The sequence below is a fragment of the Magnolia sinica genome, chromosome 17 (genome assembly GCF_029962835.1).
Source record: "Magnolia sinica isolate HGM2019 chromosome 17, MsV1, whole genome shotgun sequence".
NCBI classification, from domain to species: domain Eukaryota; kingdom Viridiplantae; phylum Streptophyta; class Magnoliopsida; order Magnoliales; family Magnoliaceae; genus Magnolia; species Magnolia sinica.
In genome coordinates, this window is record NC_080589.1 from 19,648,847 (window position 1) to 19,668,553 (window position 19,707).

General features: G+C 37.8%; 1 protein-coding gene and 1 long non-coding RNA gene across 2 annotated transcripts; both read left to right on the forward strand.

Moving 5' to 3' along the window:
• The first annotated feature begins 235 nt into the window (after positions 1–235).
• LOC131230942 (acyl carrier protein 1, chloroplastic-like) lies at positions 236–18,790 on the forward strand. The gene is made up of 4 exons (XM_058226967.1): positions 236–396; positions 15,492–15,602; positions 17,162–17,284; positions 18,492–18,790. The coding sequence occupies exons 1-4, from the start codon at positions 328–330 to the stop codon at positions 18,618–18,620; spliced, it is 432 nt and encodes a 143-aa protein (XP_058082950.1). The 5' UTR covers positions 236–327; the 3' UTR covers positions 18,621–18,790.
• A 37-nt stretch (positions 18,791–18,827) lies between these two features.
• Positions 18,828–19,458, forward strand: LOC131230943 (uncharacterized). Its single transcript, XR_009164141.1, has 2 exons — positions 18,828–18,882; positions 18,928–19,458. It is a non-coding gene; the product is annotated as an uncharacterized LOC131230943 (long non-coding RNA).
• Positions 19,459–19,707: the final 249 nt, after the last annotated feature.

The following is a 19,707-nucleotide window of genomic DNA, read 5'->3' on the forward strand; positions in this document are numbered from 1 at the left end:
CTATTTATCAGCGTTTATACGTTTTTTTCTAAAATATAGGGAAAACGATGATTGGATGAGAATTTTTATTAGAAAATTTAATTATTTTGGTGGGGCCAAGATATTGGACGTAGTGGATGCATCACTTACACAATAACTTAGAAGTTATTGACGGGATGAACGGTAGCTTATCGTCCAACTGTTTGGATGTGAGCATTTCTCCTATAAAAATTCTCCCGGAGCTTCCCCCGCATGTCCTCTTTGTCCTCTCCGCGTCTCTCTCTCTCTCTCTCTGAAACTATTCTAGCATTTCTCTCCGAATTCCACAACTCTCCTTTCTTCGGATCGATGGCAGCTGTTGCAGGGTCTTCTCTATCCGTTGTTTCTCGATCTAGATCCTTCCATCAGAACCGTCAGGTATACTCTCTCTCTCTCTCTCTCTCTCTCTCTCTCTCGATTCAGAATCGAAGCCGTCTGATTGCTGACCTACGAACGAACGGTAGGGATGAGTGGGTTTTTGGTGGGGTTGGACAACCAATCGACAGGTGGGGTTCTTCAATCCGTGGAAATCGAACCGTCCACGATGGGGACCACCTAGCGAATGGTAGGAATCATAGATTAGTGTGCCACGTGTCCATTCCATATGCAGCGCACGATCGATTATATTTGTGTGCTGCATTCGGGTTAAATTTCCTGCGTTGAATGTTTTGATAATGATCGTGTTTTTCTGTCGGAGATATGATATTTCCAGTGTTTTTTAATGCATACATCTCTGTTCTTCTTTGTGTTTTCTGGTTTTGCTAAGGGAAGATAACAGAGGTAAAAGGCACAAACAATAAGGGAGAATGGGTATATGCATAAAAAAGTGGGGGTCTGATGTCAGAATCGTTTGTCTCCATACCTTGGATGGTTAAGATTGTCAGACTAAAGTAATTCTTGAGAGAAATAGACAATTCAAGGTGTGGCCTGCACAATGACGGTCCAGATTAATTATTGGAACTGTTTTCACAATCAATTCGGACCTTTCATGTTATTATTCATTGATTTGATTGTTTGGATCATCGGCGATCTGTGGTGGGGTTCACTTGATGGCGGATTCGGATTGATTATTTGGCTTATTTTTACGACAATCAATGGACCGTTCATTTTACTTTAGATGATTATGTTTGTCCAATCAAAATTATTCTCGAGAAATATGTGCAATCCAAGGTGGACGGTCCAATTTGTCGTTAGACCATTTTCATTATAGTTGATCTGAAGTCTACATTTTTATTGTCCATTAATCAGAAATTTGGATAATCCGATCAAAGTGATTCTTGTGAACAATTTGAAACCAAGGCTGGTCTGGATCAATTAGCAGACCTTTTATATATATATATATATATATATAGATTTGGCCATACATTTTATTGACAATTGACCAGATGCTTAAGGATTATCCAATCAAAATGAGTATTGATAGATATGGGCAATTCAAGGTTGGGCCCACATGTGATGAACTATTTGATAAACTTGATTATGATCATATGGGCCACTTGTTTCACTGGTTTTTTTTTATTGGATTGTTAGGATTGTCCAATTAAAGTGATTCTTCCAATGTGGGAAAAACACGATGGACACGAAACATTTGATTCGTTATTTTCAACATGAATCATTGTTATTTTGTGTTTGGCAATTTGATATTGTGGTTATGATCATCAAATCAAAGTAATTGTCAGGAAATATGCGCAATCAGTCACAAGATGGATGGTTCATATACATGATCAGACCTTTTATATTTTAATTGATTTAGTCTGTTAGTTGTGAAGACCATCAATCGCATGGTTTGACTTCCAATCAAAGTGATTCTTAATGGAAGTGAGGAATTGATATGCCCTCAAAAGTCAAAACAAATTCCACAAGGCTGGTGAAACAACAAATCTGTTTAACCGAAGCTGGTAAATCATGAATTTGACAGGAAAGCAACCAAACATCAAATCCTTGAGTGACAAAGGGATTTTTAGATAAGGGTTTTGCTGAAGTTCCCAAAAAGGTGGGGAGATTAGCAACACTTATAAACCTTTTGAATTACATGTGGGACGTCTAATCATCGCTTGGGATAGTTCATTCAATACTACCATTTGGAGCAAGCCATGGTGAAAGAATCATGCTGATCGGATGATCCCAACCCTTTGAATGGGGCCAATTTGTTACAACCGTCTGTTGTTTATAAGCTATAAATCGCATGGTTAGAATCATCAAACCAAACTGCTACTTTGGAATTATAGGCAATAAAAAGTAGGATCTATCCAGTAGATGTTTCAAGATGATGATTAGGCCAATTTTACTTTTGCGCTCAATCTTGATTGTTCATTTTCCATACTATTGATCGGATGATTAGGGTCGTTTGATTGTCGTGATTTTTTTGCATCGTTGTTACTACTAGTTGTATGAATGAATGAATGGTTCAAATCAACGATGGGTCAATCCATGTGCCATTTAAAGCGTCGGGGATGTTAGCAAAGCCCTTTGGATAAGAAGTCCTTGGAATGTTTTTTTAATAGAGGACCTTGAAAAATATTTTCTACGGATGTGCTTGTACCATATGGATGGGAGTGCAAAAGGCCAATTTGTTCGTATTCTACCTAAAAAACTAATCCTTTTGGCACACCAGAAGTATAATCGTTTTTTGAGTCTCAACTTCGTGGTACCTAAAGGTTGGTAATATTTTCACGACCTTATGGTAACAAGAGGTAATGAAATTCTTTTATTCCATTTGGTAGCAAAAGGGAACAAAAAAGAAGGAAAATTTGCTGGGTACTAGACAGTTGTGAAAAATTGTCAACCTCTTTATACTGAAAGAGTGAGATGAAAAAAATTGTTTCTTTATAGAAGGGTGGAGAAAGGAATTTTTTTTTGGAGCGGAAGGGCAAATTAACCTTTTGCCCTCTCATTCATATTACTTATGCTAAAAATTATTCTTGTAATTTTTTTTTCAAAATATCATATATTTTGAGGATTTAATTAAAAAAATCCTAATCATAAACTTCCAATTCCAACTTCATAAATTGGCTCTTAAAAAAAAAACTTCATGAATTGGCAAACTTATGAAGTCACTAATTTTATTCATTCAAATGACCCTTAGATATATTTATATGGCACTATAATAGTATCACACACACACACAAATTCATTAAATCGAAAATGGCTTTACAAAAAGAGGGGCAATTAGGTGACCCTCTTGTCACCCTGCCCGACATGACAAAACAAAACAAAAAATGCAAGTGCAATGTCCGCAAATCCTCAGAAAACCCTAGGAGAAATCAACCCAAAACAAGTCTCCTAAGTGCTTGTAAGCTACTGGAAAGAGATCCTTGCAAACTTTGGCCGCCCCACCCACACGACAACAAGGAAAGCAACAAAACGAGAGATGAAATCTAAATGAGCTGTGCTTTGTGACGTAGGGATGGATGTGATGAGGTCAATCACCGTCTTCCTCTAAGGGGATAATTACTCCGAATCCACGGAGCTTCTCTGGACTCCTCATAGAGATTCCTCAAATCCACGAGGGAAAATAAGAAAATAGAAATAAGTTTTAAGAAATTTGAAAATTAATTGATATATGATTAAAACGAATTTGCAATCCTTTAAATAATGATACCGCTTTTGAAAGTTCTCAGTTTCGCTATCTCAGCAGTCTGTACCCTTCCTTTTCTTTTAATGAAATTTTCGTTGCCTCTCAAAAAAAAAAAAAAATCCTTTAAATAATGATACCAAACCTAGGAAGAAGTTTCAGAATCAAACTCCAACTCAAACTCCCTAAAATTCGTGACTTAATATAAATAGTAAACTTACTATTTGTAGATGGTCATGATTCCTACTAGACTTCTCATCCGTGTTGTCATATGTGATCATATATGTGGCATATGCAAAAATATGCGATCGTATATTGGCCATGGCACATTGAATTTTTTATTTAAAAAAACAACGTTTTACCTAAAAAAAAAAGGCTTCCAAATCTCCTCCATTTGCAATATGCTAATTCCAAAACTCTCTTACTCTCTTTCTCTTACATCTCTTAATTACAAATGGTCTTATTCTCTCTCTCTCTCTTTCTCTCTCTCGTATTTCCTACTTCCAAGTGATCTTAATCTCTTCCTCTCCTACATTTCCTCTTTCTTGGAAGTTGGAAGATCAAGATTCAAGCACTTTCAAGTTTCAAGGAAGATAGCTTGTTGATTTTCTACAATAATAAATAAATAGCTTGTTGATTTTGTTGTTACTTCTTGTTAACTATATTATTAAATGTCGATGGTTTGATGTTTAATTGATTGTTTAATTGATTTTATCTCTCTCAAATGTATTTTAAATATGTAAAATTAGTAATCTATTAACTTAGAGAAGTTCTCCTTAGTTTCTTTATATATATATAAAACTTTTTTTTGAAAAAATATATATATTTTAACTTTTCAAAAAATAAAAAAAATAAAAAAATATGTGGTCGCATATGTGATTGTGCAATCGCATTTGCGCATAGGCATATGCAATCGCACATGATCGTATATGCGATTCGACAACATTAGTCCTCACAGAGATTCCTCGAATCCACGAGGGAAAATAAGAAAATAGAAATAAATCCTAAGAAATTCAAAAATTAATTGATATATGATAAAAACGAATTTACAATCCTTTAAATAGTGATACCAAACTTAGGAAGAAGTTTCAGAATCAAACTCCAACTCAAACTTCCTAAAATTCGTGACTTACTATAAATAACAAACTTACTATTTATAGATGGTCATGATTTCTACTAGACTTCATGGTTTTTGGCCAAAAATAGTAAGTGTCCTATTTGGCCTAACCACGTTATTCTCATAAATTTTCTAAGCCCTTTTCATGTTGGGCACAACTCCTGAAACTCAAAGGATGAAGAGTTGTGATCGAACTAAAACTTGCTATAAATAGTAAAAACGAAATTAAAAAGGATTTTCGACCGTCAATCTGATGGAATCTCGCAAATTCAGCGTGGGCAACCCGGCCTAGTGGGGTTGGTTGACTAAAGTTGCTTCTCCTACCCCAAAATCATATATGGTACGTCGAATAACTCATTCTGGTTTGTGAGATATGCCTGTTTTAGGGTTCTGATGGTCCTGATCACTTCCGCCTCCGATCAGGCCTTCTTTGGTCCATCTTGGATATGAAAGTGTCCGCGACCCGCTCCACGTCACTTTGCCTTTGATGATTCTAGCATTCCTTTCTTTCCAAATCCCCCAAAAGATAGTAGAAGGGGCCAGCTTCCATAAAACTTTGCCACGATTTTAAAATGGGCCTACCACCCAACCTGCAATAACATCGAATGTGGATTCATGCATAACCCACTTGATTCTAAAAAGTTGCCAAAAGTGAGACCAAACTACCTGAGTAATCGAACAATGGAGGAAAAGATGACCCCTCAACTCTTCATTGTACTTGCACATGGCACACATATCTGGCATCGCCATATTTCTCTTCTTAAGATTATCTATGGTGAGGATTTTGTTTGCTGGGAATGAGGACCTTTCAAATATAGGCACACGAGTGACAAACAACTCCTAGATAATAATGCTTGTGCATCAATGATTTAGAGGACAAGGGAAGACCCGAAGACCATTTCCACCGAAGGTATTCCATAATGGTAATTGTGGTCCCAGTGGCCATTGCCATTACCATTATAATACAGGCTGTAACGGTCGTTACGACCTCTTTTTTTTTTCTTTCTCTTGGAAAAAACATGTTTCATTACGCAATGGGCCGTTACATAACTATTTTGGAATACCTTGTTTCCACTCCTTACGATCCTCTTCTTGTTGGTCTAGCCTGATAGTTGCTTAGAGATTCTAGAAAAGCAGTAAAGTCCGCCACCTCCATGTCACATAAATTTCTCCTCAACCTAACATTCCACACCCCATCCCCCCCGGTGCAAACCTTATCCCTTTCTCAATCAGCTGATCCACTTCACTTGGAATGGATGATTTAGCTTGCCTAACTCCCATGCCAATCAAGTTGATAGATTTCCATACCTTCATCTTCGAACCTCCACCACCAGTCCCAAGGGGAGACTAGTTCTTTTCCTTTAACCTCCCTAGGCCCAAACACCAGCTGATCCACTTCACTTTGAATGGATGATTTAGCTTGCCCAACTCCCATGCCAATCAAGTCGATAGATTTCCATACCTCCATCTTCAAACCTCCACCACCAGTTCCAAGGGGAGACTAGTTCTTTTCCTTTAACCTCCCTAGGCCCAAACACCCATCCTTTATAGGCCTCTGGATAATCTACCAATTTACAAGGTGAAATTTATGTCCCTCCTCTCTCCCTTCCCATAAGAAATCTCTCTAAATTTTCCATATACTCTTAATGATGCATGAGAATAATTGTAAATATAGAAAGGTAGTAAACTGCGCTATTAGAGAGGGTTGACTTAATAAGTATGATTCTACTTCCAAGCAATAAACAGGACTTCTTCCAGTTGGCTAGTCTCTTCACGATTCTCTCAATAGTGGGGTCCCATAAAGCATTACTAGGATTGCCCTCAATTGGAAGCCCTAATTACTTCATTGGGAGATGTGCGACCTTGCATCCCATAATAAAGTTAAGGGCATTCGCCTCCTCCTGTTGGATTGCCACCCCTGCAATTGCATCGCTTCTCAAATTCACCGTCAAATTGGAAACCGCCTTGAAGCATCGGAGCACCCCCTTTGACAATCTAGACTAAAAAAGGGATGCCTCACACAAAATTAGTGTGGTGATGATGAATTGATATGGGAAATCGAAAGCCCCTGTACCCCAAACTCGAACCCTTTAAGAAGCACCTATGCAATTGACTCGACATCCATAAACTCAAAACGCTTTGCTAAATCATAAAAGAGGGGATAATGGGTCGTGCTGGCTCAACCCTCTGGAACTTGGGAAGATCCTGATTAGGGAGCCATGAAACATGATAAAAAAAGATGTTGAGAAGCAGTCTTTCATCCTTCTAATCTATCTCCTTACAAACCCCATTTGATGCAATGATTAAAGCATGACGTCTTGATCCATATGATCGTATGCCTATTCCATATTGATCTTGCACAGGAAACCGGCCTCCCCACTCGTGGACTTGGAATTTATGGCTTCATTAGCGACGAGAACACTATCTAGGATCTGCCTTTTCTTTACAAAGGCTCCTTGTGAATGGAGAAATAATCGAACGCATCATCTCCCACAACCTGCAAGGTAGGGTTTTGGCTAGGATCTTGTACACATCCCCCACTAAGCTAATGGGGCAAAAGTCCTTAATAGTATCTTCCACATCGTTAATATTTGGGATTAACATGATGAAAGTTGCATTGAGTCCCTTAGCTTTGCTCGACTATAGTACTCCCCTCGTGAAACTCATGAAATTACCCTTGATGGTCTCCTAACATTCTTAAAAGAAGGTGATAGAGAATCCGTTGGGGCCCAAAGCCTTGTCCTTGTTCATGTCCCATGCACTACTCTTCATCTCCTCTTGGAACTGTCTTTCCAACCAAGCGGCTTGATCCTCCCACAGGCTTCAGAAGGAAAGATTGTCCAGGTTTCAACTCGCCATAAACTTCTTTCTTGTATGGATTTTTATATAATTCCATCAAAGTGGTTGTAATATGATCTGGGTCTTCTAGTAGAATATCCTAGGACTTAATTTATGAATATGATTCCTCTTTCTCCTCTCATTAGCTATCCTATGAAAGAAAGCAATGTTCTTATCGCCTTCCTTCAGCCAAATGGCTCTAGATTTTAGCTGTCAAACCGCCTCCTCTCCGAAGGGAGTCCTTAATGATCAAATTTTAGGAGCTCCCTCTCGAACTTTTGGGCTTTATCTAGTTGTTGACATTCCTCTTGCCTGCTAAAAACATCGATCCTCCTAATAGCTCCTCTTTCTTCAACTCGTTAGAGATGAAAGTAGCCTTGCTCCATTCCTTAGATTATTCTTGATAAATCACAATTTTTTCAAAAATATAAAAGCCAACCCATCCCTCCATGTCTCATTCATTTCACCATTATTCGATCATCTCATGAAACCTTTTTGACTTTGGCAACCAACTCATAAATTGAAATGGTCTTGGACTAGAAGTCGTACCTGCCGACTCCAAGTAGATAGGGGTATGATCTGAGGCGGGATGTAAGAGAACCGACTCACAACATCCAGATACTGGGATTCCTAGTCATGCAATATTAGGAACCTATCTAGTTTGTATGTAACTAGATTTTCCTAATTGTTTGATAAGGTAAAGCTGAAGATCAATCAAGTTATTGGAAGTGATGAAGTTTGCAAACTTACACATAGAAGTTGTAGTCCTGTTGGCTGTTGCCTCCAAGCTTCTCATACCCGAAATGGATGGTATTGAATTCCCCACAAATGCACCACGAGAAATTAAATGATCTGATGATGTCTAAGAGCTCACCCCAAAAATAATTTGAAAGCTCCCTCCGAGCTTCTCTTACTTGAAATAGATGGTATTGAAACCTCACCAATGATGCACCATTAGAAATTAAATGATCTGAAGATATCTGAAAGCTCTACCCAAAAACCATCCGTCAATCTGGGATCGTTTGGACAATAGATTGTAGTCATCAACCATTTAAACAAATGACCCACTCATTGCAACACCAATCAGTGACATAGAATAAGCACAACTATAGATGGCTTCTACATAGATTGGTGCCTAGATTCCATGTAGTGATAATCTCCATGGCAGAACCCCTAGACGGAATAAAGGCAAAATCTTTATTCGCCTCCCCAACAACTCGTCTATGATTCTAGGTGTAACTTTCTCCAACTTTGTTTCCCAAAATAGGACAATATCTACCTTCTTTCTTCAAAACAAATCCTTCACTGCCAACCTATGGTCCTTGCAACTGAAACCGCATGCATTCTAAGAAATGATCTTCATCGTGTCACCTTCTTGCATCCCTCCCCTATTTTCTTTCTCTCTCTACCTCTCTTCTCCGATCCCAAATTGTTGTTAGTTAACCGAAGAAGCAAGATTTACTAATTCCCTTTTCTCACTCTCTACCTATGAACAAAGTCTTTTGCAATCTCCCTTCCATCTCTCTCCTCAAGCTTTTTGAAAATAGTTGTCGGATCATTACCAACTCCCTCAAATGATGAACCTAATTCCTTGCTCAACTCTCCAACGGTCATAAAATAGGCAGAATTCCCATAGAATTCCAGATGTTCATTAACAATTTTTTGAAAATCATTGGTCCCCTTCAATACCACAAACGCTCCCCACTCGCTATGACAACACTAGAGCCTAGCGGAATCAGGCCACATGATTGACCTGAATAACATAGCTAAATGCCTTTTTCCCCCAATGACAAAGAAGAGGACCTTTACAACCAATTTTGTCATGTGTGATCAAATAAGATAAGCGATTATGCCATCGCATATGCCATTTGGACCAATGTACTGCATATGCCATGGTGGTACATGTGGTTATTATGCCATTGGGGCTTATGCAGTTGCACATAGAAGTATGCGACCACATAAGCCATGGTTATCTGACCATTAGGACTTTTTATTTTGCTTCATCTCACTGTTGTTTTTTGTTTTAAAGACTTCGTCTCACTTTTTTGCTTATAAATAGATGCTCTCACCCCTTTATTTTCACAACTCTATTACTCTCTCCCTCACTCTAATACCCTCGTCTCTTAATCTCTCTCGTCTTTAACTCTCTCTTAAAATGGCATTAATAAAAATTGTGTTGTTTTTGTTTTCCCATATTTTTAGTATATGTGTCCCTTTGAGTAGTTGTTAGTTGACTTGTTATTGTCTAATAATCTAATAAAACTATAAAAAAATTCCCTACACTTGTAGTATGTTTACATAAATTCCCTACACAAATTTTCATTTGTGGGGATGTGCGATTATGCCATAACATAAGCGCATTGCCCTGTTGGGTGACATAAGATTGTTTATTCCATTTGATAACATTATTTACAATGATGAGGAATAGTTAATGTCCTTGGGATAACCTGAGAGTTGAACCTGGCCGCTACTCACTCACCTCTCTACCATAGGTTGCTATGACGAGCTCTCTTCAAACCTTAAGAAACACCCCTCCACCCCCCATCTCCAGATACTGCAAATTTTTTTTTTTTTTCTTTCTATTTTCTTTACTTTGGGAGATTCGTCCTTCAAACTCAAGATGTCAACCAAACATGTCCCATTAATGATACTGCACTTACCACCATCCCTTAACACCGATAGCCCTTGTCCGTCTCCATTCACTTTTCCGGTGCACATCAATTCCTTCTTGCCTCTCCGGATCATCGCACATGCCCTGAGAAAACCTAGACTTCTAATTACCTGGGGATTAGCAGTAACCTTAGAAGAACACGTATCCCAACCCCGGTCCTTGAAGCACTTCTCATTGCTGTGAGAGTCAATCTCACTGGATGGAATGACAATCTCATGATAAGCATCTCTTTCTTCATGGGTATATTCTCGGCAGCACCTTCATGCATCCTAATTGTCGCCTAGAGAATTTATAAGATTATAACACATGTCCCCACCTTTCAAGACCTCGACACGTCACCTTGCTTTTATTGGAAAATTGATAAATGATAATCCTATGAGTATCCTTCGCCTTTAATGAGATTCTCAATTTGACCAATATCTAGGATGCCAATTGACACCAAACTTGCCTTTGAGAGAAAATCACCACTGCCATATTTGGGCCACGTGTCCCCCGATTGCTTTTCCCTCTACAAACTCTCTTGTCCTTTCCCCGGATCCTCGCATTGGTTTTGCCATTGCAACTCTCCCTTCTCCGACTATCCTCCGACCTCCTCAAAACATCGAGATTCTTCACCCATTGATGCCTTGATCCCTAGGAGCGGATTAGGTGAGACCTTGAACTCACCTAAGATAGTGTGGCCCCTATCGTGGGGCCCACCTTGATGTATGTATTTTGTATCCACATTGTCCATCCATTTTTCTAGATAATTTTAGCATATTATCCCAAAAATGAAGTAAATCAAATTATTAGGTGGACCCTAACATAGGAAACAATGGTGATTGACCAAGCTCATGCCATTCTGTCATGTACCATAAATATATTTAATTACCATCAAACTTAATTATTATTTTTTAATTTTCTTATTAAATAATTTAATACCTAGGTAGAAACGACTATTAAACAACGCTTAAATATTCTAATACATTTCGTCTGTGGGAGTTTTGTGCTCTTATCGCCGGTCCCGATGCATGAGGGTTTGCGTCAAGTTGCCAGTTGGTTACAAACTTATGCCATAACTTCCATCATTTGGCCAGATATCAATTGTGATCAATGTGTTCCGTATTCGTTACGATACGGCCGTAAAGGTTGATACGTATAGGTAAAGGCCATGATCATTACATGATATGGGGGTGAAATGTGGCAGTTGCTTTTTTGGGACCGTATCGGCCGTTAGGGGTTATAACGACTATTACCCTTGTAACGGTTAAAAAATGGCCAATTCTTTTTTCTATGTAAATCCATTTTTTCTTCTCTCTCTCTCTCTCTCTCTCTCTCTCTCTCTCTTCACTTTTCTCATTCTAAAAACTTTATTACATTCTACAACAAATTTTGACCACTCGTACTATAGTTTTTAAGATTAAGATAGTAGATTGAAGCAATTTGAGCAAGGTGTCCCGTATCGGTATCGGTTGGCGTAACGGTAACCTCCAAAACCGATACGGATACGGGGGCGTAACGGTGATACGGGGGCGTAACGGCCCGTAACGGCGCAAAATTTTTTTTTTGCCAAAAAAATATGGATTAAATCCGGAATATTCTAAGCATTCCAAATATGCATTCATTTATAAATTGGAACATGTTTATGGTGGTGTAACGGTCCACTCTTTAGTGAGAAGTTGTATCGGACTGTCTGATGAATTTATGAACCAGATAACCTGAATTTGACTACAAAATTCATATATTTAATTTTCTAACTATCTACTATCAATGATAGATATATTAGAATGAATGTAATATGAAAATATCTTACATTTAGGTGTTTGCAATTATTTTTGAGGGCCAAAATTCATGCATAAATAGAAAAAAATATAAAATGGCACCCCAAATATGTAAAATGCACATTAACATGTTCTACTATGATTAACACATCATATGGCATCATTAAAACAGCAAGAGAATCATTAAAAAATGATTTTTCGAATTTTCAAAAAAAGGGCCGAAATAAATGCGTAAATAGAAAAAAATAAAAAATAAAATATAAAATGGCACCCCAAATATGTAAAATGCACATTAAGATGTTCTAATATGATTAACACATCATATGGCATCATTAAAACAGCAAAAGAATCATTAAAAAATGATTTTTCAAATTTTCAAAAAAAGGGTCGAAATAAATGCGTAAATAGAAAAAAATATAAAAAAATATAAAATGGCACCCCAAATCTGTAAAATGCATATTAACATGTTCTACTATGATTAACAAATCATATGGCATCATTAAAACAACAAAAGAATCATTAAAAAATGATTTTTCGAATTTTCAAAAAAAGGGCCAAAATAAATGCGTAAATAGAAAAAAATATAAAAAATATATAAAATGGAACCCCAAATCTGTAAAATGCACATTAACATGTTCTACTATGATTAACACATCATATGACATCATTAAAACAGCAAAAGAATCATTTGAAAATGGTTTTTCGAATTTTCAAAAAAAGGGCCAAAATAAATGCGTAAATAGAAAAAAATATTAAATGGCACCCCAAATCTGTAAAATGCACATTAACATGTTCTACTATGATTAATACATCAAATGGCATGATTAAAACAGCAAAACAACCATTAAAAACTGATTTTTCGAATTTTAAAAAAAGGGGCCAAAATTCATGCGTAAATAGAAAAAAATATTAAAAAATTATTAAATGGCACCCCAAATCTGTAAAATGCACATTAACATGTTCTACTATGATTAACACATCATATGACATGATTAAAACAGCAAAATATATTAAAAAAAGTATAAATACCTATTTTTGACGAATTTTTGAAAAATGGCCCACCGAGCTTTGATTCAAAAAAATCTATAATATAATGTGTTTTTCTATCAAATACCTAGCTAAGGTTGGTTAAAATTAGTAGTAGAAGGAGTTAGAAACAGTTTGGAAGCAAGAGGTTTCAAAAAAACAGCAAAAACAGAGCTTAAAAAAAAAAAAAAAAGTTACAGTTTCGGGCCCGTAACGGCCCGTTTCGGGCCGTTACGCCCGTATCGGTCCCGTATCGGCTGATACGGGTACAAAAAATCGAATCGGCCGTTTCGGCCCCGAAACGGGTAACGATTCGCACCGTTACCGTTACGTATCGGCCGATACGGCCAATACGTAACCGATTTGGCATACCATGAATTTGAGTGAATAGAAGCTTCGAGGGTCATTTAAAAAAAAAGTGGTATATATGCATTTTTTTTTTCGATTTTTAATTCTAATGCTTGATTGTGATGTGTAAGCATTAGAGACACATAACCATGTTCATAAATTCACCAAACAACCCAATAGAGCACTCACCAAAGAGTGGACTGTTATGTTTCCATAAACATGTTCAAAACAAAAAATGAATATAGATCTGAAATATTTACATTATTCTAGATTTTCTAGATATATTTTTAGAATTTTTCAGCAATAAAAAAAAAAAAAAAAAAACCATTACAGGAGTTGTAATAGTCGTTACATCCCTGTATTGGCCGTTCTGACCAATACCCATATCGGTAACGGTGGTGAACATTATGGCCTCCATTACTGATATGGAATACTTGTTTGTGATATACGAAAATGACTGCTACTGTAACATTATATTTCTGTCTAATATCTATCATTAGTGCATGAAGGTGGTTATAAATTATAACACCATTAAAAAAGGTGGTTACAACATATTATTATCGTTATTATTTTTTGAGTGGCAATGTATTTGTTATTTCAACCCCATAATGTTATGGGGGTTCCCCGCAATTATTGTAATGCTGATATATTGGGCTTTATATTGCCATTATAAGAACCATTGTTTTGATTGAATTTTTTGTAAGGAAATATACAATGGTTTGGCCAAGGAAAACAAGGCTTTTTGTTTGGCTATCAATCTTCATGGTATGGCCCATGTGTAATTGGTACAACCAGTTGAGCGCCTGCATCTTGGATGTACCCAAATGATCTATGGATCTCGCATAGGCCGACCTCATATATGATTGCTGCACCTGGCATCATATAGTATGTCCAAGGTGTCTCGTATCCGTTACAATATGCCCATAAAGGCCGATATATATAGGTAACGGTCATGACCATTACACGATACGGGGGTGAAATGGGGCAATTGATTTTTTGGAACTGTATTGGCCGTTGCGGTGGACGTAAAGGCTGTTACGGGGCATAATGATCGTTACCCCTGTAACGGTCGAAAAACGACCACTTTTTTTTTTTAAAATTTAAATCTATTTTCTCCCCTTTTTATACTTTTCTCATTCCAAAAACTCTCTTAAATCATTTTACAATAGATTTTGACTGCTCTTACTATAGTTTTAAATATTAAAATCGTAAATTGAAGTGATTTGGGTCAATAGAATCTCCGATGGCCCTTTTTTTTCAAAAAATTGAAAAAGTAGTATTTATGCAAATTTTCTTATTTCTAGTTTTAATGCTTGATTGTGATGTGTAAACATTAGATACATATAATCATGTTCACAAATTCACTAGACAGCCCGATGCAACACTCCCACTAAAGAGTGGACCGTTACACTACCATAAACATGTTTTTTTTTTAAAAATGAATACATATTTGGAATATTTACATTATTCTTGATTTTCTAAATATTTTTTCAGAATTTTTCAGATAAAAGAAAATTTTCAACCGTTACGGTGGTCGTAACAGTCGTGATGCCCCCATATTGGCCGTTACAGCCGATACCCGTATTGGTAATGGTGGTGAGCGTCACGGCCACCGTTACTGATACGAAATACCTTGAGTATGTCTCTTCTTCTTCTTCTTCTATATTTTTGTAAGATGACCATTAATGGCAAGCGTGAGCCTTGACTGTTCCATTGAGCAGGTGAGAGATGAAGGTTGATGCCTGTTGGGTAGCTGATCCTAAAATTTTTGCCAATCTACAATTTGAGATCTTGGGTTCTGAGTCCATACTTAACTATAGAGAAAAACTGCTGTTTAAAAGCCGAACCCATAGTTCTGGGAGAAAGGCTAAAATGATGATGATTAAGTGCTTTGGTTATTAAAAAAATTGGTGAATTCTTTTGGATTTCTGTATGAATGTGGGGTTTTCTTCTACTTTCAAAATCAAAGGCTGATGTCATTCACAACAAAGAAATAAAATACTATCATTCCTTTTCACCCTTCTCTCGCTTGACATCAACATATCATGGCCCTTTCATTCTTTGAAAATTTGCTGTTTCTTTTTTACTCGTTATCTTTTCTGAATAAAATAATTATTGAAACTTCTGACTTTTGAGCAGGCGACACCTGTAATGTCTACTCTGAAATTGGTCTCACTTCCCACTCAGAGGAGGAGCTTTCCTTCAGTCCGTTTGCAGCCAGTTCCACTTCGCTATCGGGTTTCTTGTGCTGTATGATTCTCTAATTCTGCATCTATTTCCATTTTAACTTTTCTTTAGCGATGCATGGTCTAAGCCATTCAGCAGTGTCAGAAGAATCAGAACCTATGACAGCTTTGCTTGAGCACAATTTATGGCAGCTCCTTTCAAAGGAAACAGAAACATAGACACAGTATGACATGTAGTATGGCAGAACTCATGCAGTGGACATGGATATAATTTTAATAGCACAAATGGATGATTGAATCCAGCTACTCAGCCATTCATCATGTCCCATGCATGTGTGCCCATGGACATCCGTTCTCTCGTATTGATGCTTTTACTATACAAACGTGCGTGCACGCACATGTAATTCTTTGTTTGATTTGAGATCTGTCCCTCACACTTGATTGCCACCAAGTGTTGCAAGGACATTTGTAAGCCGGCCCCGCCCCCCCGCCCCCCCCCGGGCGCATACCTTTGGACATCCATTCTCTCATATTGATGCTTTTACTATACAAACATGCGCGCGTGTACACACACGTGTAATTCTTTGTTTGATTTGAGATCTGCATCCCTCACACTTGATTGCCACCAAGTGTTGCAAGGACATTTGTAAGTATGTGTGTGTGTGTGTGTGTGTGTGTGTGTGTGAGAGAGAGAGAGAGAGAGAGAGAGAGAGAGATGATATGATATGATATGATATGGACACCTTGTACAACACTGCCCCCCCGGCACATACCTTTGGACATCTGTTCTCTCATATTGATGCTTTTACTATACAAACATGCGCACGCATACACACACATGTAATTCTTTGTTTGGTTTGAGATCTGTATCCCTCACACTTGATTCTCACCAAGTGTTACGAGGACATTTGTAAGCATATGCATGGACACCTTGTACAACAATGTTCTCTCTCTCTCTCTCTCTCTCTCTCTCTCTCACACACACACACACACACACACACACACACGCACACACACACACACATTTTCAAGAGTTCTTGTAATGTGAGCATGCAATTCATCCACCTTGTCAATTGTAATGTGGGCCAAGGTATTCAATTAATGGTAATAGACCATAACGGCCACTGCCATTACCATTATGATATGAGCTGTAACAGCCGTTGCGGCCTTTTCTTACGGACCATTTTTCTGTAACGGCCGTTCTGGCCACGTAACACATAATGGTGTCCACTGTTACCATTACGTAACCCTTTTTGCATACCCCTTGCCCCTTGAAAATAAAACCAGCCAAGCACATCATTTAATTATCAGACCTGGCACACCTCCCTGTCCATTAAAAATAAATTTCTCACACATTGGCATATTTTGCCGAAAAAATGACAAGCTTGGGAATTACGTGTATGTATACTTAGCAAGCAAATCTGCTAGTTTTTCCTTTTGGCAAATATGATGGCGCTCTGCCTTTAGCAACCATAGGAGGTTCAGCACTTGAATCCACTGCTGCCAGATCACCCAAAAAATGTTTCCTTTCAGAAATTGCATGCATATATAATTGCTAGTTAGCATTAACATTGCCATTATGTTGTAGCCAGAGTGACAAAGGATTTGTAATTTCCTCAACAGGCCAAGCCAGAGACTGTGGATAAGGTTTGTGAAATAGTGAGGAAACAGTTGGCACTACCAGCTGACTCTGCTGTCACAGGGGAATCCAAGTTTTCTCACCTTGGTGCCGATTCACTTGATACGGTACTCATGGCCTTTAACCCTAATCAATTTTTATTTACCAGGATTGCGAATCCTCTTTCCTTGCCTTGCTTCCAAGAGGTTTTCTTGTTCCATGTGTGTATAATGTAGCCCACAACATGCCACCACTTATGCTAATGTTTCACATGGGTGAGGGATCCCAGTTTTCCTTCACATGAGACCTGCCGTGGGATGCCTTGGCCCAAAAATCAGCAAAAATATAGTGGCCTGTTGAGTGACTGCCTTGTACAACATGTGGGCTTTGCTACATGTAATCTCTTATCCATATGAAGAAAAAGTATAATGAAGTCCTTATTGTTAATACTGATAGTTTTTAGTGTTGTGATACTCCCGCTATATTTTTTTACTGCCATCTGACTTGACCTTTAATGTATGATTCCTTCTTGGCCTTCTCCTTCTGAGTATTGAACCAATGGGCCAATATCTGGATCTCAGATATAAACATGGAATTTACTTTAAAAGAAAGCCATTACTGACCAAATATATACTTGTTCTTCAGAATGCGAGAGAACTTAGATTTGTACTCCTTACTACCATTCCTCTTTTAATTTCTGAGTAGATGGTCCATCATTTTTAATGTTTGTAGCTCCTTTTTTTTTTTTCCTTTAATAAATTCATCATTGCCATTCAAAAGAGCTCCAGGCAGCAGGTGTCATTATTCTTATGTTCACTCCTGAAATGATTAATTATCTATGAAGTAAAAAGCCAAAATATCTTGAAATATTGGATAAGAACCCATCCTGATCGTGCTGTTGGTGTTTCCACTGAGTAATGGTTGGTAGGGCAGTATGGAAAATGGAATCTGCATTAAGTTGGCTTATGTTTTGCTGCCTTTTCTGCCCTGAAACATGACCGGTTCTTATGTTAACCCCAATCTGGCGGAGCACATCCTCTCCACCTCAGGAACTGGTGAAGCAACCAAACATGTCCTTCTGTTTCGAAATGACAAATTGCAGTAAATTTCTAAATTCCAGCACCGTTGATCTTGGTAGGGGATTGATCTATCCTTCCATTTTTTGGGTACAACTTTCCTTTGTGAAAATATTAATTTTGAATGGTTCAATAGAAGAACTATTCCCTCTCTTTTCATGCCTTGCGTATGCGTACTATTAGCTTTTGATGCATGGTAATGGATGTTGTTGGCATATGTGCATTGAATTCTTAATTTTCTACTGTGTTGCATGAAAAGGTGGAGATTGTAATGGGACTTGAGGAGGCATTTGGGATCAGCGTAGAAGAAGATAGCGCCCAGAGTATCACAACAGTGCAGGACGCCGCAGATCTGATCGAGAAGCTTGTTGAAAAGAATGATGGTTAAAAGAAGTAGATCTGTGGGGGAAAGTTTCGAGGGCTTTTGGTGCTTATTCCATTCCTTTGGTGTATCCTCTGCGTTGTTATACTGAACCTACTGCATCCTACAATGGACAAACTGCTTAGGTTTTCCCATGCACGGTTTCCTTACATTTCTAGAATCCAGAATGCTTTATATATACATAGTTTTGTTTTTAATTTCTCTTGTAGTTGTGTCTTTCTTGAAGTTGGTATTGGATCTAGAGTTAGGACCTTTCCCAAGCTGCAGAGTTATACTCACTATAGTGAACATGGAGGGTGTGAGGAGGAGCGAGTGTGGTCTAAAAACTCGTCTTGACTCGACTGAGTGGATTTAACTTCATATTAAATGAAGACTCAAGTAACTCGATCTGGTCACGACTTGGTAAGGATGGTAAAGACTAAAAAAAACTCCAGAAAAAGCACAATGAAACCTCACAAAAAACTTGAGTGGACCCCATAAGTGGGACCACCACCCAATAGCATGTTGCTGCCAGAAGCAGAACCCCATATTTCTTCCACAGAATCTCCTAATTGTTCCAGCGCAACTAGAAAGAGATTCTTTAACCAGAAAGAGTTCAGTTCAGATGTAGGATACCTATCCAGACGTGTGATGGAATCAGCAAAGATTTGATCTTTTCTAACTCTATTTGTAACTCACTAGAGGCTCGGGAAACAAAGAGAATATGTGTACAAACGAGATATCCAGCAACAAGAAGGAAAAAAGGATTGAATAGAGGAACTCCTGATCATTTGGTGATCTCAGATGTGTAATGATTTCTTTGGACCCTAGGAATCAATAATATTAACATATTTTTATATTTTCATTATTAGATATTATCGAAAAACTAAGAAACAAAACAAAAATCTCATTTGAGTTACTCAACCATCTGACAGACCTTTTAGGCCGAGTTTTTCAAACTATGGAAATGGGTTGCATCTCGTGTTTAAGAGGATTAGAACTGGCATGAGTTATCATGGCTATATAGTGAAAAGTTGGGCAATGATGGGTGTATATCAGCTGACATAGTGGGTGCCAACGACACTGCATTTTAAATGTGAATTTCCTAGAGGTT